Here is a 21,676-nt window from a genome sequence, read left to right as displayed (position 1 = left end):
ACTGAGTTGGTATGCTTTTTGATCTTGAATGCAGAATTGTCTACTCTAAATCTGCTCAAGGTGATGTGTATCATAGATTCAAAGAGTCCAAGGCCAGAAGGAACCATTGTGATCATCCAGTCTGACATCCTGTATAACAGAAGCCATAGCACTTCCCTAAAATAACTCCTACAGTAGGTCTTTTAGAAAAACATCCAATTTTGTTGAAAAATTGTCAGTGCTGGAGAATCCATCACAATGCTTGATAAATTGTTCCAACAGTTAATTATTCTCTCTGTTAAAAATTTACGCCTTATTTTCAGTCATACTTTGTTTAACCTTCAACTTTCAGCCATGAACCCTAATACAACAAGGATTTTTGCTGTGTTCACAGCAAATTTTTGCTGTGATGTGCTCTTTCACGAAATTCCTGTACAGTATCTAGCTCTATATACCTGTCCAAAGGGAATATGATATACTGTGCTGTTTTGTGTACCATAGCATCAAAGAAGTCCTCAAGAAACAGAGATGCCCCTCATAGATATTATTGGTATCACAATTGTCCTTTGTAAGGTCCCAGGAGCAGGGATTCCTAATTTTAATCATGATTTAAAAGAGCAAGCAGGAAACCTTGATTTAAATATTTGATTTTAAACTGGCTTGCATTTGTACTTTTGATATTTTCCTAAAGAAAAGTTGATTCTCATGGGTTGGTAACCATTAAACTATGCTGATCTGCAATTAAATATAGTCTTTACATTAAATTTGGTGCTTCTTTTTGCTAACCAGGAGGACACACTATATGTATCCACATTTATTTAATCAATTGTATAACTTTACTTACACTTATTCAAATTTTTACTTTTTACCTTTCTTATTTTGTTAGAAAATGGTGAATGATGCATTTCTTACTTATTAGATGATGATTAATTATTTACTTGTGACTTGTGTCAAGCTCTATTTGGGTAGAAATTTGAATTCAATTAAAATGCACAAAAACATTTTAAATTTATTAATGAAATAAAACTAATGTGCTGGATACATAAGAAAAAATGTATAAAAAGTTGATCAAAACATATTCTGCATTTTAAAAGATTTACTAAACAACATATCATATGTAGTAGCGAATTGAATGATTGGTTCTGGTCACCATTGCCCTTCCATATTTTAGAATAGTGGATCTCATCCTCTCGCATCTAGTTTTCAGTTCATAGATTGAAAAAGGAAAATAAGCTTTCCTGCATTTTCAACTCCCCGTTGGTCTTCTAACTGAATGAATTACTCATTGAACTGAACTACTTGAATAAACTGAAATGAAGAAAATATTCTCTCTGCACCTGCAGAAGAGGTTACCACTGTCAAAAACTCATTTAACACTTCAACAAACTCTGGTTCTACATACTTAGCCACTGACTTCCATCAGTTCACTGGTTTGACTTTCTTTAAAATGTCAACAGCAAACGTGAACTGCTTAATATAATTTTTAATTTAACTGACAGGATTTTAATAGATTATAGTAAATTTGGGCCTTAACATAGATCGCCATAGCTTCAATTTTAATTTTAATAGGTTTATTTCAGAAAATAAACCTGTATTTAAAGTAAATTAAAAAATCCAATTGAAATTTAAAAAAATCTGTTTTTGTTGGGTTTTTTTTAATAATTGATTTTTATCCACCCTGCCCAGGAGCAAAAATGCTGACATTGACTCCAATAAACAGGACATAGCTTCTGTAGGCCTGTATCTTCAAATTCTCCTTCTGTTCCCCACACAGGTGCTGGATGGCTTCATGGATGCACCTGTTCCTCCTCCTGGGTAACATGAGGATAACAATAATCTAGGTGATCTATTCATGGTGGCTTATATGAAGACTTTATCTGAATTACTCTTGATTTCAACCAATATAAATGGGACATGAATCAGGTCAACAAGTGTTTCAGCCTTGACAATTTTAACTGTCCAAATACCAACCTGTTCACTGCTACAGCCGGCTAATAAATTATGAGTTTGCCCTTTTGTTGAAGATTAACATTTTCAATCCATAGATCCATAGAAATTAGGTTCCAAACCCCAGCTATAGACACTAACTGGAGGTCTTGATTATCAAAGGTGTCGAGCACCTGTAGCTGTCATCGTCATCATTAGGGGCTAGGGTGCTCAGTGCCTTTGAAAATCAGGCTATTTCTATTCAGGTGATTGAATATGGACATAAGAATCTAAATTCTGGCCTGTTTCTTTATCAGGAAATGAACAAACTACTAAAATGAGTTACCTCCAAAGGAGATATCCAGCTCATGCTGTATTCAGAGAAAGCAATATTTTGAACAGCTTCCAATTGTAATTCAGGTAAATTGACAAAATCAAAATGGGCCCAAGGGTCAATTGAGCTCTTCAGTACATTTTTATTCTCAATAAGTACTGATAACAGATGATGAGATCTTCTTATGGGACAATTCATACCATTGTCCCATTTGCTAATATGTCTTAATAACAATTACCAGAGGTCCAAATCTGAAATCAGTCTCATGGGAGAAATTCACAAGCATGTCAGTACTTTGATGCACGTATACTCGGAACTTGCCTTGCCTTTTCATGAGCAGATGCCTGCATATGGTGGAAGCTACGTTGCTGCATGCTGGTGAGACGTGTAGTAATGCCTCTATCTAATGTCATTGATGTATGACAGCAATTGACTGACCATGACAAATGGCAGGACAGATAAGGTCACAAACACAATTCATTAAGAGTCAAGAGGGGGAAATACAGCCCCCAAAGACAAGCAGCTAGCATGAATTAAGTCTTTCTTAAAAACTACTACTAACAGCTTCACAACCTACTTTGGATTAGGCAGACATAGTTTATTCCATATTGATCCTGGTAAGAAATTATGTCTAGCCCGTCCACTATAACCTGCATCTGTGTTTTTTAAAAAATGTTTAAATACAAAGATAAATAAACCTCAGGCACGGAGGTTGTTCGTAACTCTGAAATGTTCCTAACTCTGAAGAAAATGTTATGATTGTTCTTTCGAAAGTTTACAACTGAACATTGACTTAATACAGCTTTGAAAGTTTACTATGGAGAAGAAAAATGTTGCTTTTAACCCTCTTAATTTTAATGAAAGAAGCACAGAAGCAGTTTTTTTACCTTTTCAAATCTTTTTTTTATTTAAATATTTATTGAGTAGTTTATTTTTATTAGTAGTAGTATTTTTAAATTTTTTTTTAGTAGTTTACATTTCACGTAGTACTGTATTTCAATTTTAAGTAACTTCTTTTGCTTCTTTTTTAGTGTTCATTATCCATGAAAAAAATGCCAATTCAAAAAGCCCACCAATTTAAATGTCCATTCAAATAGCGCACGCACGCATGCATGCATGCGCGCGCACGCACGCACACACACAGAGAAAAAAAATGCTGCAGCACAATGTACCGGCACTAGTTTTTATAATGACAATTTAAAAAAAAAGTCTCCAAACTTAACTTTCCTGATTAAACACTACAGGAGAAACTATGTACTTTTGAAAAAATCTTTAATGATACTCTGATTGAGGTTGCTTACATGCTTTTTTTTTGCTGCCAAAGTGCATAGCTCTTGAAGCCTCATTAGATGTGGCTTCAGGCTGCTGTTAAAGCTACTGAAGACTGGTAGCAAAGAACTCTTCGGCTTGCATGTGTGGAATCTTCTTGGCCAGGCTCTCTCCTCCCACCTGGAGTGGTACCTGGGCTGCCAGTGCTGGAGGATGGGAGTAGATGGGCTGACTTAATAGGGAAGCCACAGCTGCTGCTGAGGGGACGCCGCATGCTGGGCTCCTGCTTCCCCCCCCCCATCCTCCTATTCCCTTATCTTCCCCTTCTCCTCCCCACTGTCCCCTGGCCCATCCTCCGCCCCTCACTCTCACATCCTCCTCCCCTTCCCCCTCTCCATGTCCCATCCCTTTTTCTTCCCCCTGTCCTATCCCATCTTCCTTCCTTCCCCACTGCCTCTTCCTCCCGTCCCACCCCTTTCCCGTCCCACCGCAAGCACTAACCATTGTACAGGAAACAGGATGGCAGCCATGTACTAAAAGAGGAACACAACAGGCACGTGACTAGGACCCAGGAAGTGGCATCCAGCTGCAGAGGCAGTGAGCTGGGGCAGCCAGCCTTCTTCACTTGAGGGAGAAGCGACTCCATCCCACCCCCTCGCAGGGCTGGCTTGCAGGGAGAGGGGCCGAGAAACGTGCTGGGGGGGGGGGGGGGAAGCACAGCATGGGAACAACAGAGCCCCCCCACCGCCCGCAGGACAAGCAGAGAAAGCCTTGGGCAGCTTGGTGCTTACAGAAATTGGGGGCGGGTAGGGGTGCAGTGGCACGTGACCCTGTATGCCCTCCCCATGCCTTGCTTCTGTTTGGGGGGGGGACGGGACATTGGCCTCCCCAAATTCCATGTGTGTGGTTGACCAATCAGTTTGTAACTCTGGTGTTTGCATCTCCAAGGTTCTACAGTGTCCATTTAATCAACAACTTTATCTGCATCTATGAATTCCTATCTGCATAATCTGTTTACTGATGAGGGAAGGGGAAACACAACTCTTCTATTTCATCCAGAAATAAATGTTTGATAATGTCATTGGGAGTGTTACTGGAAACAATTAAGACTAAGCATGCGATTTTGGATGGAGATGCTGAAAATTGTTTAATCTTTGTGCAAGTTTTTGGGCTAGAACAACTCAGGAACCATATCAACTGGACGCCAACCACAATTATCTATCCTGGGTTGGGTTTGGTTTGATGTGATGTTATACCAGCATGTCACTGGCACCCTAAACTGCTAACGCTGCTGGGTTTTATCTACCACACTGACTCTGAGCTGGCATCTAACTGAATTCCCTGGAAACATAATATTGAGCCAACAAGCTGAGAAATGTGATGTAGCTAAAGGTACAGAGCCTGATTTGGCAGTAAGACTGTCAATTAGACAAAAAGATGTGCATTGTTATGCCATGCTGTAGATGCTATTTCAATACTTGGTTATTTATCTTTGGGTTTGTGATTTTTTCCTTTTTTTTCTCATGATATGCCAATGAACTTTGATTTTATTTAAGATACATTATTTGGAATCTGAGGCAAAGATTAATTTGGGGAGCTTAAATGAAAAGAACCTTGATTCTAACCCTTGAGGGTGGTGAATGAAAATGATGGTCATGAGTGAAGAAAGCTAGAAGTCCCTTCCTGAAACACTGTTGAAAAAGGGTGAACCAGAAAGGGCCAAACAACCTCAAGGACTCAACACATTGTTACAGTCTTTAAGAATTCCAAATAAATTGGAAAATAAGTGTCTTAGGGAAAAAAAATTTAGGACAAACTATAAGTAAAATAAAATAATATATTGATTCAAAGCCACAGATGATACTTATAGGAAATTAACTCAGCAATGGTTTTTCAAATGTCCAACTCTACTCCTGCAAATGTCCCAGTAATACAGATTTTGGTATAATATATTGAATCTCTTTCATGAGCTCTCAATCTCCCTTTGTTTGGTTCAGTTTCAGAAGGTTAGAAACTATTGTGTCTCAATACCCATTTTTGTAGAATGAAAGAACATTATTTTTTGTCCAATTTTTCTAAGGTTCTCGCAAAATTTCTTGAAGACTGATCTCAGTACAGAACTAGGCAAGCAAGAAATTCAGGAGGTAATTTTAACACAAAAGCTATATTCATATAAACTCATAGGAAACCAAATGTTTCTGATAAAACAGGTGCACCATTTCCATGGCAAATAGGAGAAGATATCTGGAAGGAAAGACAAAATGGTGAAAAAAAGCTTACTGTCCCAAAAATAACATAGGCCCAACTCTTCAAAAGTGCATGCACAAACAGTGTGAAAACTTCTGGAGATCTGAGCCAGGTCTTCTGAAATTGGATGGGGAGTAACAAAGATCAAACTATAGTAAGCATGATAAAGATTATCTGCCTACCTCCCTGTGAAGAACACTCAGTTAAGTCAAAAAGAGAAAAAAGAAAAGGTTTAATAAATGAAAAATATTTCCCATATTGCAAATAAAGTTATTGTAATAAGAAGTCCAAAACAACATGAATAATACCAAATTTTAAGATTTCGGAACTTCTCATTAGTTAAACTTATTTTCATGGACTATGTTATTTGTCCTAAACAGCTTTATTTATAATTATTGTTTTACATTGTGACAAATGTCTTACAAGAATTGTGTGACACAGATTGTATAGCCCTGCAGCATTACAAGTTGCTTTCCTAGTTTATAATTTACATGTTACAGTGGTTGCATTTAAAATGTTTTTGCCAATTTAAAAGTTTTTACCAGTTTGAAAGATTTATTATACCTATATTGAGATAGTTTTGGGACCAGCAAAAAATTTCAAAACAACTGACAGTATGTAAATGAATCCACTGTATGTACATTGTTAGCATTTTCCAACAATCATAAGCAATGATGATCAACTCTAAATATATCATTTCATTTGAAGAACTATTTGTCTCTCACATGTAAGATCTCCATCTGAAAAGCAGGCAACTGAAACAAACACATTATTCAGGCAGCTGTTTTGTCAAAAGAAATTCAGTTTGTTTTGCCACTCAGATCCAACGCTGAATAAAGCTGAGGGCAGTACTGAAGGTTCTGAGAGCAGGATGAGTCCCTTTGAAAGACATCATAAGAGACCCTGCTTCTGCATTGAAGCCTCCTTCCTGCAGTTGTTTTGCTATTTCCTCTACATCCCAATGTCCCTCTTCCTGGTTGGCCAGTAAGTGGTTGATAAGGTGAGGGTAGAACACAGTGGACACACATTTTACCACTAATTTCGCATTCAGGAGCAAGGAAAGAATTTCAGAGTCACAGCTGGAATCATCAATCTACAAAGAAAGAAAAATACACAATAATGAAGACTGAGTTATTGGTTACTTCCATAGATTTTTTTAAGACCTGAATGGACCATGACCATTATAATCATCAACCATGGCCTCTTCCATGTGAAGCAGCAATGGTAGGATGTTCTGCACAGCTTAATAACAACAATGATACACAATTTGCACATCCAAGGCAAACCTTTAACAATCATAATTCATTTAATTAATAAAAGTTTACGAGTCTAACAAATATACCCATTTCAAACTAAGGAACAAAGAAATTAAACAAAAAGGTAGTGGAGAGCTTAGACTAGATTTGCAGTATCCTCTCTATATACTAAAAAACTCCCTTTCTATTTTGACATTAATACAAAGATTAACATAGATTGGTATGAAGTTCCAGAGAGGTAGCCGTGTTAGTCTGTATACAGCAAAAATAACAAGAGTGCTGTAGCACTTTAAAGACTAAAATTAAATTTCTGTAGGCATAAGCTTTCATGGGCTGCATCTGACGAAGTGGATTGCAGCCCATGAAAGCTTATGCCTACAGAAATTTAATTTGTTAGTCTTTAAAGGGCTACAGGACTCTTGTTTTTTTAGATTGTTATGGGAGATCATAAAGTAAATTATATTTTCTGACACACTGGTTAATAGAATTCAGTGTGCACTATATAGACAAGTGTCTCAACAGAGCTCAGGAACAGATTGTCAAGTGCTCAGAACCCGTAATCTAAAGCTTCAGGATGGACATTTCTTGGTTATATCCCAATTCCCTATTTTATCAACAATTTCACCTTCATTTCTCAGACAAAAGGGGAATTACCAGCTCTGTGCCTTTGTCTTGGAGATTAATATATCTCAGGTCCAGTGACCTAGCAAACCAAACCTAGTGGCTTAGACATTGTTGTTTCTCACACCACAGTGGCTACATTGAGATGTTCACTCCATATGCAGAGGAGCAAGAAGAGTTCAAAAGAAGCCTATGATGGATCCTGCTGCTGTTGAAGTCAATGGGAGAACTGCCATTGACTTCAACAGGGATGAGACTGAACCCTAACTGAAAAACCACAAAAGTTATTTTAGAGTAAAGAATCTTATTATCTTTAGATCCTTTCAGCCTTGTGAATGTAAATATCTCTCTCTTGTGAAAGAGATAATGGGAGAAGTCAGCATGATGCTTTATCTTTATGTACGATATAGAAAAATGTGCTAGAAAAATTTGTTGCTCCTTTTAAAAAGTAAGACGCTTTTCCCAAGATCTTTTTCTTTTTTTAAAAAACACAAGAAAAGAGACAAAATATGAAGCTTGTCAGCATGCCAACAGTGTTCATTTGATGAACCATACTCCTTAGATAACAAATTCCAGATACAATTACCTTTTCTTTCTTTCTTTCTTTCTTTCTCTGAATTTGTATTAAAAATTACTCTTTATTATCTGTTTATTTACTAACTTCCTTCCATTAGGGACTTTAGCGACTCTTGGAGAGGAAATGATGGATTTTTCAAGGTCATATAGGAGACAGAAGCCCTGCTAGGCAAAGGTTTCTAATCATCAGAGCAATAAAGTTCTGGAACAGTTTGCCAACGGGGGGCAAAAAACCTAACTTATTTTAAGACTGAATTTCAGAAGTTTATCGAGGGAATTGTAGATGAGATTACAAATAATGGTATATAGCCCTCTGTGACTACTATTAGCAAATAACTCCAAAGATAGGCCACAAGAGGGGAGGGCTCTGAGTTACAACAAAGAATTCCTTTCCAGGTGTCTGGCTGGCAGGTCTAACGATTGCCATATCTGGGGTCAGGAAGGAATTTTCCCCCAGGTCACAATGGCAGAGACCCTGGGGTTTTTCATCTTCCTGTCAAGCATGTGGCATGGGTCACTTGTTGGTTTGAACTAAAATGGTGGATTCTCTGTAACTTGATAGGGGACTTCCATAACTCAGCTAGAGGTTATGGGCTTACTACAGGAGTGTGAGGGTAAGGTTCTGTGGCCTACAATGTGCAAGAGGTCAGACTAGAGGACCATGATGGTCTCTTCTGGCCTTAAAGCCTATATGTCTATATGTTACAACTCCCCCAAGCTGTATTTCCCTTTTACTTAATTTAAATATGTTTTACTTCTCATTGACAGTCTTCTTCACATGGACATCTTTAAAATATGTTTCTTGATTAAGCATTTTTTTAAAGTTCTTGGCACATTACCAATTTGTTGCATGAAAGTATCTCTAGAGATACAAAGCTAATTATTTTAATGTACAGTAGTTCTCTCTCTGTAGAAGAACAATTCTAAGAACGCTAAAAAATCCAAGGAAGTTACTGTCATGAGTTACACCTAGAGTTTAGTTTTGTACTGTGTGGCTCAGAACACTGAGGTAACCCTGTCAGCTTGGGGATGTAGAAAGATGTTTAGTTTTCAGGTTTTAAAGACATTTTTGGCTGTTTAAAACAATTTCCTACACAACCTCTTCTTACAGCATGCTGTGCAGACACCATTCTGTTACCCAACAAGTCAAACTTTTAAGGGCAGAAGGGCTTGTGTTGTTGTCACTGAGCACTTATCTGTTCGATTCTTGGTTTGAAGGTAGGAGTTAGCCTTACACCAGTACTTCAGTGTTTGATTTTATGGATTACACGAAGCGAAGTATAACGACACTACAAAGAGTAACTACACTACACTACAAAGAGTAACTACACTAACAAGGTAAACCAGAAATCCAATTGTACAATGAAAGCTAGGCAGGATTTAAATTAGTTTTTAGGCCATTATTGTGTTGTCAATTAATTGACATTTATATTCAAATGTACTGTAAGTTGGTGCAATTCACTAGCATTTTAGGAATAAAAGAGATAAGCATTAAAAATAAAATATCTTCTTCTGCATAAGATTTAACAAAACAGAAAACAAATATAAAATCAAGACGCACATTACATACATACAAAGCACACATACAGTGGCATACACTTATGTGCATGACCTGTGTATACAAATATCAAGGAGAGACATTCCAGGACATACAAATAGGAGTACAGAATCTTGAAAACACAGACACAGAAACCATGATGCCCCTATACATACAAGAAAAATACAAAAAAGTCTCTCAGTTGTGGCTGACCTGCAAATTACAGCAGGTAAAACTGCTACAAACAGTCCCTGCAGGGAAAGAACAAAAACAAAAAAACATGTTTTTATTTCTGACTTCTTCAAGGCTTGAGATGTTGTTGTACTTATGCTGGTCCCAGGACATTAGAGAGACAAGGTGGGTGAGGTAATATCTTTTATTGGAGTAACTTCTGTTGGTGAAAGAGAAAAGCTTTCGAGCTACACAGAACTCTTCTTCAGCACTGGGCCAGACTTAGAACAGCACCGTGTAGCTCAGAAGCTTGTCTCTTTCAGTAACAGAAGTTGGCCAAATAAAAGATATTACCTCACCCACCTTGTGTCTTCTTCAGGGCTGTCAGAAGGTCAGATCAGGTCTTTGTCACATTTTTGTGTATAGGCAATGAGCCAAAGATCCAGGTTTGGGCCCACCACCTGTGAACCAGTGACCCGTGGCTTGCAGGGCTCTCTCCCTCCTTTTATACGAAGCTCTGTTGGGGGGAAGTGCAGAGCAGCATCTGACAAAAAGTGAATGCAAAAAATGTTTAACTTATGGAAGCCAGCACCTGACATGCTTTACCAAATTTGCAACCCTCATCATGATAATGCTATAGTGTTTTAGAACATAAATTCATATGAAAACAAGTGCAATCAATACAGGGGCAGACAATGAATACAAAGAAAGTTACGTGCACACACAAATACAAAGCAGCCATTTATTTACACCTGTACATACCATCGATACATGGATTAACAATTAAAAACAAAACTAGATACCATGACAAACCTCTGTTCACAGACATACACATATACATTACAGACATGCAAAGCATAAATTATTATTTACAATTTGTATTATCATAGCATACAGGAACCCAGGCCAGGACCTCATTGTGCTAGATACTGTACAAACACAAAACAAAAAGACTGTCCCTGCCCCAAAGACCTTACAATTTAGGTAAGAGACTAATACTCCATACACAATACACACAGACACCTTAGTCATTTATATTGTCAAAATTTTATGGACACGTATACACAGGAAAAATACCCACAAAACTCACATAAAGCAATCACATAATCTTGCAAACACCTTTAAGGCAACTACCAAAATACACCTACCACCCCACATTGTAACACATACATCATCAAACAACTGCAATCCATACTCGATGGGGACCCCACTCTGAAAGAAATTTTCCTGAACCACCTCTTCTGACCTTCAAACAACCCCCTAACCTCTCCAAGCTCATCATCAGAAGCAAGTGCCTCACAGACCATGACACACCAACTCAAAGCAGTAACAAACCCTGCCAGAACAACAGATGCAAAACCTGCAGATATATCTCCACTGCTACAATGATCAATACTCTTCAAATACAGTAGAACCTCAGAGTTACGAACATCAGTCAACCAGTCAACCACACACCTTATTTGGAACCAGAAGTGCACAATCTGGCAGCCACAGAGGGAAAAAAAATACAAGCAAATTCAGTATAGTATTGTATTAAACGTAAGCTACTAAAAAAACAAAGGGAAAATAGCGTTTTTCTTCTGCATAGTAGTGTTTCAAAGCTGTATTAAGTTAATGTTCAGTTGTAAACTATTGAAAGAATAACCATGTTTTGTTCAGAGTTGCAAATATTTCAGAGTTATGAACAACCTCCATTCCCAATGTGTTCATAACTCTGAGGTTCTACTGTACATCTTTCAAGATCCCTGGTCCCTACACATAACTATCACAGCATGTGGTAACGTCATCCAGTGCACTAAATGCCACAACAGCAACTATGTGGGTGAAACCAGACAATCACTATGCTCTTGAATAAACCTGCACACAAAAATGATAAAAGACAAAAACATCACATAATCTGTGGGTGAACACATTTCACAAAGTGATCACTCTGTATCTGACCTATCAGTCCCCATCCTCAAAGGAAACATGCACAACACTTTCAAAAGATGAGCCTAGGAGCTTAAATTCATAACTTTGTAGAAACTAAAAATCAAGGACTGAATAGACACACTGGATTTATGGTTTATTACAATGATCTAACCCACTAACAAACCCCTCTCCCTCCAACTGCTCCCCCTACTCCCTATGACTTGAGGGGTGTTAATGGGACACTTCACCTGGAATGGTCCCTTAAAACATGTTAACTACTTATGTTAAACAATCTGTACCACCTTGTATTTAGTAATGACACTAAGTTAGGCCATGTCTACATATCACTTATGTCGGCAAAACTTTAGTCACTCAGGAGTGTGAAAAAACCACTCCCGTGAGTGACATAAGTTTTGCCAGCATAAGTGCTTGTGTGCACTGCGCTGTGTCGGTGGGAAATGCTCTCCCACAGATATAGTGACCGCCGCTCATTGAGCTAGTTTTATTATGACAATTGGAGATCTCTCTCTCGTTGGTATAATGCGGCTACATGAATTCTCTTAAAGCGGCACAGCTGCATCTGTACAGATGTGCTGCTTTAAGCTTGTAGATGTAGATAGGGCCTTAGTTTCCCAGACCTGAAGAAGAGCTCTGTGTAAGCTCAAAAGCTTGTCTCTCTCACCAGCAGAAGCTGGTCCAATAAAAGATATTAGCTCATCCGCCTTATTTCTCTAATATCCTGGGATCAAATGGCTACAACAACACTGCATATAACTACTAAACCACACACAGATTTACCCTTTTTCTGGGTAGAGATCAAGTGTAATACCTCAGTATTGAATTATTTGTGGCTAAAGCAATTATTTTCCCAACCAAAGCTATGTTGTATTCTTTTATTTAACATGTATAAACTGATTTGGTGAATACTTAAATTGCAAAATAACAATAACTGTAAGAAAGATGTAAAATGCAGGTTTGAAATTAGCAGCTCTTAGCCATCGCTTTGGGAGACTGTATACAGTGAAAAGTAACCTTTATATAGCACTTCGTAGCTTCAAAGTGCTGTATAAACATTAGCTAGTGCACACAACACCTCATGAGAAAGTTCAGTAGTATTAACCCCAGTCTCTAGCATGCAAAACCAAGATGCAGTGTAACCAACTCAAGGGCACAATGAATATAAAATATATAAGTAGGCTAAATATCAACAATAATTTTAGACTAACTAAAAACAAAATATTTTCAAGTCCCATTTTCAACTTAGGTCCTTTGGGTACAAGCAGCATTTTTTGCTGATTTCAGAGGCCCTCAATCTATGGCTGCTTTAACAGTATTGATACAAACAATCCATGGTATTATTGTATTATTAAGAATAAATAATCAGTCTTATTCTTTGCATGATGACATAAGAAAGAAGACAACACTGGAAGCTTTCTCAGAAACAAGCAACTCTTAAAGACAAGCTCTGAATCCTACTGGCATTCATAAACTACTTAACTGGCTATCCTAAGATAAAGTTTTTTAAATTATTCATACATCATATTCGCTGCGTTGGGGTAGCCTAGCTATTTCTGGTGTGTGAAAGATGGAACTGGTAGTTTGCAAAAGTAAATAGTACACAGTAATAGTAATACACAGCCTGCAGTTTCAGAAAAGCTTAAAAAACGTGGCTGTTTTATTATTGGCAAAGTCTGTACAAATCCTAGTATCAGCACTTCAGCATCATCCTTTTAACTGTGAACATCCATAAAACTGTCAGTATCATACAACAAATGGCTAAATAATACATCGTACCAGCAAATGAGTGCTGTATTTTTCTCACAGCCACGTTTGTGAGCTGTGCTAACAGTATGTCAAGGAATCTATGATTTCACTTTGCCAGATGGTATTTGTCCTTTCACTGTTTAACGTAAATGGGAATTGGCCTTCTGCAACAAATCTGAAAACTAAGCATAGTCAATTTGCTGACTACATTCGTAGTTCATTATTAAAAATATTCAAGAGAACAAATAGCCTAAGCTTTGCCAGTTCATTAGGCAAAATCAAAATAGCACAACACAAAGCAATCTTGCAGCATTCACCTTTGACAGCAGGTCTACTTCAAACACATGCATTTGAGATTACCTATATTACAAGCTAGTGTGCATTCTGTACAACACGCAAGCTTTAATATACCAGTCCATACCAGCTTCTTATCTTGTTTTTCTGTGCTATCCTGTACCTTTCTCTTATCTTAGTTTTAACCTCCACATTCTAAGTTTCAATAGAGGCATTCTCTAACTGTACCAGGACATAGCATTCATACTATGACAGTTTTTGTATTTGCTCAAAAGCAGAGTTTAGCTACTGAAAAGTATTATTGGATATACTTTAACATGAGTGAAAAGCATTTTGGGAAAAGCACAACACAGTTTGCAACTGTATCACTTACTATGCTGTCTACAATATTAATATCATGACCCTAATACGTATTATATACGTTGGCTAACACAATCTATTACTACAAATACGACCTAATGTAATTATGAGAGTTAAAATATAACTAGCAGGAGGCTGGCTTTCTGGAGTGCAACAAAATCGCTTCTGAAGGCTACAAGAATTAAACAGAATAATAGTAGTCTCTTCAGTATTACCTGATTTTCAAATATTGCTAAGAATCTCATAAATTCAACCTTTCAGGGACTGGTCAAACTGCACTCCAGCTGCAGTGAAGTCAACAGTAAAACTCCCATTGACTTCAATGTGTGAAAGAAATGGGCCTATATGAGAGGCTTATTGTATAAACGTCAATTTTCTTTAGCGAATATAAATAGAATATAATACTTTTTTATCTTAAGTCGGATTTATATTAACAGGATCTAAGACAACTCTGTCTCCTGGCCTTGTTGCTGACAGCAAGCTGACCCTTTATCCAGTCAAGCCACAAACCACTGATTCCCAGATTCCATGCTGGCAAACAGCCCTGGAGAATATTTTAAAAAATGATGAAAGGATGAAATGTGAAAAGTATATGTGGATGAGGGACAGTGACAATTCTTGCAAATCACGTCCAGACTCTAAGGAATTTGGCACTTTCTGCTCCATCCTAGTCAGCTCAAAGGAATGGAGTCTGAAACTGCATCCATGAAGTAATCTCCCATTAATCTCATGCTTTTTATATTTTTGGAAGTATAATTGGTTTGTGGTTTAGTGACAGATTTGGTCATAGAACCACTAGTAAAAGTGGGGGGTGATTTTCCAAAAGTCAAGGTCACCCAGCCTGGACCACATTAGCGTGGTACAAGACCTGTGATTCACTGATTTACTCAGAAGGTCTCTGGGGAGGTGATATGGGATGGAACAAGACAGAATTGTAACTGTAAAAAATCAAAGAAAACACAGAAGCTGATGTGATCCTCTCAGGCCACCACAACTTTAAGGAAGGCCAGTGCCCCTGCTTTCCCTAGACTAAACTGAAGGAAAGAGGAGAACAAGGGTCCACAGGCTACCCCAGTTTCACCAGCTCAGTGCCAGAGGATGTTTACCAGCCGATGCGAGGTTCTGACCAGAGACATTTCCTGGTCCCATGAATTGCAGTCTTTTCTCTGATGCTCTGAAGATCAACACAAACTGAAGAGTTAAACCTTTTTCTTTCTAAGTAGTCTTTTTCTCTTTTTATAGTAGTGATGTCTGCTGTATTCTTGATTTTTCTCCAGCATTTCTTAAGGTGTGAATGAGAGTGGTACACGTGTTTGGTAAGTAATAGCATGCATATATCCAAATTCAAAATGAGTCCTACTTCAAATAACTTTGTGCACTTTGTTTTCCAAAAGTGTGTCTATGCAAACCACTCTGCCCTGACAAAGGAAGTTAAGACTTGCTACATACACTTTATCAAGGTAGATAAGGTAGGCAGGAAGAGAGCCAACTGTATAATTTGCTCAGTAAACAGCAATCTCAAAGGAGAATCTTCAAAGGGCTGAAAAATAAACTATGCTCCCCTTCGCATTCCAGGACTAATATTTGAAAGAATTAATCATGTGTTGTGTTAACTTATTGAGCTGAATCTCGATTTTGTTCATCCAATGATTTGATCAATTGTTGATTGCTAATTCAACTTTAAAAAAAAATATTAGTAGATTGTATAATTCTGACTCTTTATTGAAAGTCTTGTAGATTAATAAGTAAATGCAGAATAGCCATGGTTAGCTTTCCTTAAAAGCATACAGAAAGTTCATTTCACATAAACCTTATGGTATGATGTATTTTGAAAGTTCCAATAGTGGGTTTGCAATAAATCCTATCAGGCCTACTTAGTAATAGGTACTGGTTTATGTAGGCTATGGAGACAGCAGAAATTGTGCAAAATTCCTTATTGTTTATTATATTTTCCATGATGGGCAGGATTTTCCCACACATGGCATAGAAATAAAAAAGGCAAAATTTTCTAATTGCAGCTTCTCATCATGTTCCAGCACATAACCAGCACAATTTTCATCCCCTGAAAGCATTATAAGGCTGAGGGAAACTGAGGAGCATAACATTACAATGAGGCCTCGTGTGCACTGGATTCTGCATCATTCTGTTATAGAGACTCTCGCTAATAACCTCAGGCACATACAGAGCAAGTAAATATGTATTTTCTCAATTACAGCAATAGGTTTTGCATTTTTGAAATGAAGATTACAGGGTTTCTAAAAATATTTTTAGTGATTTTAACAAAATCAAGTCAGTCATTTTCTATGAATTAGTTCATAGATTATAAACACTTCACTATGTAGAAAAAGGCTGTGGTGGTGGTGTTTATAGCCAGATTAGGTTTTTGGTTGGATTTTGCTTGGCAATCTTAAAAGGATTTTGTTGCTAAAATCTTATTAACTGACCCTGGAAAATTTTAGCTACCTTTAAATAAGAACTCTAAATGGATTTAAACCAAAAATGGATTGAAAGTAAGAAGAGACTGAACTGAAAATGACAAGGATGGGGGAAGTCTGGATATACATTTTTGATTCTCAACAACCTTTTTCCTCACAAAAACAAATTTGAACATGTTCAGGTTCATGGCTTTGGTTTTTGTCTATCTCTAGATTTAACCTTATGTTACAACAAAGAAAGTTAAACAAAAATTATATGCTGAGAAAATTAATCTTGGGATATGGTGATAAAGCTTCTTCTAGTATGCCAATCTCATGAGTTTGCCAGATTAAGAGTTTACCAGAACTCCTTGATTACATTTTTGCTTATCTGCTTTTCAGATATATACATATGACTGACAGACAAACACTTATTTTGGGCTAGCAAAAAGAGTTAAGCATTAAGATAAATAAAATATGCCACCATCCCAAATTCTCAATAGCAATGAAATAAACAGAATTTGGTGGTTTAGAGGAATTACGGATGTGTTGCTGGCAATGCTATAGTTTAGGTTGCACTGACATTTGCACTTAGAGTGAGATTAAATCCCTCTGTTGAGTATGAAAAATGTGTATCAGCATCAACAAGATTGAATTTGCAGGAGAGTTAGAAGTAAATCTGTTAATATAAATTAGACTATTTGCAAAACCCCACCAGAGGAATACACAATCCCACCACGTATATGGAAGAGTCTACAGCAGGGAGCATTGCCAAGTGTTATGCAATATTACGGATTAAGTCTTTTTAAAAGAACTAGAACATGAAGACATACAAAAATGTACTTTCTATAATACAGTAGTTTCCTGTTCCACCACATTGATTTACAACTGGGGAGCCAGATAATTAAAACTAACAGTGTTTGTGGGGTTTTTTAAAAAAATCACCTTGAGTGTATAAAGGATCTTATCAGCCCTATCATATTATACACTGCAGATAAACTAACTTTAGAAAATCTTACTAATGATAAGACATTCAAGAGATTCTATTTCCTATATGAAGATAAAAGAGCTATTTTATTACCTGAAACTATGAAGCATGGTTAATTCAACTACTCATACCTTAGCAACAGCTGTTATCTGCTCCAGTGCTAACGCATGAAGGTCTTGGTCTTCGCTTTCTACTAGCAGTTTCAGGGATGGTAGCAGGAGGGACTGGGTAAGCAGCAGCAAACATAATTCCTTTGTACACTGAAAACAATAGTAATCCCAGACTGTCAGATCTCAGAAGACACTCGGTAATGTTACTCACACAAAAGTTTATGAAAATCTTGTGTCAAGAGCAAAATGGAAATCAAACTTTTAAAACAAATTAATTTCCCAGTTGAAATAAGCCTGTCTGGAAACTTGAAAGCATAAATTAAAATAGGACGCAGTACAGGGTTGTAACTGGAATGTTTCTTATAGTAGGGACAAGGCAAGCATTGAATACTTATTACAACCCACACAGAGTTTTACTGAAAGAAGAATGGAGCAATCACTGCTCTCTGTGGGACTAATATTTTTTGCTGTGCTCACTGAAACACTGCAAACTATGAGAAGTAAGGTTACACATCTGTGACATTTCTGTAACTCAGTTATACAGTCATAAAGGTGGAAAAAATAAAGAAGAAACAGAATAGCTCCTCATGTCGGAGTTCAGCATCATAAAGCAGTCCCAAAAATCTTGCCAAATGTCTTTTACAGAGCTCTAATTCAGTTTATTAGTTTCTCCATTTTCATGAGTTCCCATGTTTTATTATTCAGCATGAACAATTTGCATCACAATTTTGGTACAGTGTGTACTCATACAGAAGCTAACAACAGAAAGTGATGCGTAAGAAAAATAAATCACTGAGTAGGATTACTTTCAAACACTTATGTAGATCTATCGTAGTTAGTAACAAAGTGCAAAGTTTGTTAGTCTTTATCTTGTACATGTAGAATTATTTTCTTTCATATACTATGGTGTATACATGAATTACTGATCAATTAAAAAGATTACTTTACCTCAAAAACCAAATTAGAACTTTCCCTTTATGTATAATAACCTAACTCATCCAGAGTGACCAGGTTCAAGGATATAGTTTATTCTGATTTCTCCCCATAATTCTTTGTTTCTAGTGAGACCCACAAAGGAAATCACACAACACAGTAATACTTCATCTGGTTAGCCTGTGTATTATAGAACATAGATATTATTAAAATATCCTTTTTAGACATCCACAGACATACTCTATGATTCCCCCCAAAATACTGAAAGACACTGCATCTGCCCCAAAGAGCTTACAATCTAAAGCGGGAACTCAAATGTGTAATTTTACCATTTAAATTCAAAGATGAGTAGTTGTCTCTCCCCTAAATATAAATTTAAAAATACAAAAAATTATAAATTGATGTATTATGTATATATTACATACATGTGATTGCTGCTACAGATCTTAACTGAGATCTTAGAATACAGTATCTACTGACATCCTTTTCCCTAACCACATTATTTTCAGATAATGCAGCCACTTTTCAGTTACCCCCTCCAACTGCATTTCTGACAGCAAGATATTAATTTAATTATGATGCATATCTCAGAATGCAACATAAGTACAAATTAAATTTTGTTTTGTAACAGTTGATGGTAGTTACAAAATATTCTTACAAACTTTCACTGCTCAGCGTAGGTCTAGATGACACAATAGTAAAAATGTCTTTGTCTCGTCTACACTAGCATACCATCAGCACACTGCAATGAGGAAAGAGTTTACACACAAAAAACACAGTAAACAAGGACTACTAGCACAACACCTTCACCAGTTGCACGCACTGCAGTTCAGCTGACAAAAACTGAGAACCTCATATACTGTGCTAGCAACTAAACTTCTCCCCATGATATCAAGTAATATATGTTATTGCAACTAGGTAGAGGTTGATAAGAGGTTGATGAGAAAACAAAAGGTTTGTAATAAACCGAGATTTTGTCTTTTGTTGCCAAAGAATAGATAGGAGTGTATCATGACTCCTTACAAAGTTAAGCAATGAGTAAGTCTGCAGTTGACAAGCTTTGTTTTTATTGAGAATTAAAATTACAGGAACAGGTGACGAGCAGTATTGAAAGGACTACAACAGGTCACGCAAAATTAAAAATATTAAACTCATTAAGACTTAATTTTCTACTTCATTTCTGCCAAACAGTAACATACCAAGCAGATTACAGAATGCAAACTTGGCAATTTCTGATTCTACAAGTCCTTCTGTGTCTGGAAAGCACAATTTATCACCATGGATACACCTTTATGAAAGAAAAATAAATTTTGAGGGTTGCAGGATGCACAACCTGAGTGTAACAGCAATTTTATAGTGCTGGTAACATTTTATATCTGAAAACCCATCAAAACCATAAATGAAGAAGCAGTACCATAGGGAGCAGCATATAACTATAAAAATGCTTTCAAAAGAATAAAAAAATCACGTTTTGGTACCTCAAGGTGGTGGGAGGAGAAAAGCAAAGGGAGATGATTTAAGCATACTGTTAAATAAAATTAGGTACTGTGAGCATTTCTAAAGCCAATGACTAGGAAAACCAAAAGATGCTTTTAAAACACTGCTAAATTACAATTTGTCTTCTTATTGAAGTAATTTAAAATAATACAGAAAAAATGCAATTAGACTGCGTTTGCAAATGCAGTTAATGTAGATATTAATATTGCAATATTTGCAACAAATATAGTTCAGTTCAAACAGGTATTTTATCCTTTCTATGGAAATGTTTCTTATTAACTTGCATCATTTGCAAAATTTTACTTAGAACAACACACAGTGCTGATAAGACTGACAAATAAGCCCCAATAATTCCTTATAGATTGTCTTTAATGTAAATCCACATTTAGTACCTTAATAATCAGGAGTATTAATATTGATACAGAGATATTAAATAGTACCATTTTTAAATTAGTTTATGTATTCGAGACAGAAGTAATAACTACCCTTCTTAAAAATTAAGGCTCCAATTCAGCAAAGCACTAAAGCAACTGTTTAATGTTAAGTCCATCCTTATATCCCAATGGGACTACTCAAGTGCTTTAAGTTAAACATGTACTTCCGTCCTTGACTGAACTGGGTTCTAAAGCAACTTACGCTTCATTATGTAATGGCTATATCTAACCAGGAACATTTTATGTTAAAGACACATTTGAGATTTTTTAAAACATAGCTCAGGAATATCCATACACATTTTATGATAATTTGTATAAGAAGATTGCTCTTGAACCACTGACTTTGCATTCTGAGATTTAGCCCAGAGCAAACACAGTTGAAATACAAAATGAAAACAGACTCAATCTTAGCTGGATTTCTGAAGATAGTGTTAATGCCATATTTGTTTAAAAGCTACAAGCTGCCATTACTAGGCCTTCTAAGTCTAGTAATATGCTTCTGGCAGTAATTGTTCCCATCAGTAAAAGGAAGCACCATTTTTAACCCAGTTGGCCAATATGATCAGTGCTGTACTGTATGTGCAGTGGTGCAGAGGGAAGGGAAAATCACTTTGTAAATTTTGGTCCTGTAATATCACGCAGAATTCTCACTCCTACGTCTCCTGCATTCAGCATGAGCCAGGCAGGAAAGTCCACTTGCTCTTAAGATTCTCACTCCTGGAAACATGAGACTCAGAAGTGACAATCCTGAGGTGATGGTGTTTTAGAAAAATATTTTTTCCTGACCTCACAGGCCATCAACAAATATCCTTTATCATGTTAGTTTAACGCCTTTTCAATTATTGCTTTTAGAATTCAGAACCACGATGTTACTGATGGTCAGAAAGTTATCCATTCTTTTTATAAAAACAGCCAAAATACGCCTCTCTTCCCACTCAAAGTATTTAATGGGATCCTATGACAGATTCAGAGTCTGCAAAATGCAAATTTTGATCAAATAGCTTCAGCAAAGGTTCTTAAATTATCCTGTATTACTTTTTACTCAGTAAAGGTTT

The 21,676-nt window shown here is 36.7% G+C and overlaps 1 protein-coding gene across 3 annotated transcripts in view; it reads right to left on the bottom strand.

Moving 5' to 3' along the window:
- Window positions 1–5,963: 5,963 nt before the first annotated feature.
- NBAS (NBAS subunit of NRZ tethering complex) overlaps window positions 5,964–21,676 on the bottom strand; it is a 370,484-nt gene continuing 354,771 nt past the window's right edge. For 2 of the 3 annotated variants that reach the window (XM_067544745.1, XM_067544746.1), the window contains exons 51-52: window positions 17,779–17,907; window positions 5,964–6,848 (exon numbers count right to left, since the gene is read on the bottom strand). In XM_067544745.1, coding sequence (XP_067400846.1) covers window positions 6,573–6,848; window positions 17,779–17,907 — 405 coding nt within the window. In that variant the 3' untranslated portion in view covers window positions 5,964–6,572. The remainder of the gene's footprint in view (window positions 6,849–17,778; window positions 17,908–21,676) is intronic. The other variant, XM_067544747.1, reaches the window with a different exon arrangement.

Source organism: Emydura macquarii, unplaced genomic scaffold (assembly GCF_026122565.2).
Source record: "Emydura macquarii macquarii isolate MOO-44397 ecotype Brisbane River unplaced genomic scaffold, CSIRO-AGI_Emac_v2 contig_1027, whole genome shotgun sequence".
NCBI classification, from domain to species: domain Eukaryota; kingdom Metazoa; phylum Chordata; order Testudines; family Chelidae; genus Emydura; species Emydura macquarii.
Note: the sequence above shows the minus strand (reverse complement) of the source record. Positions and strands in the feature narration are given on the sequence as shown.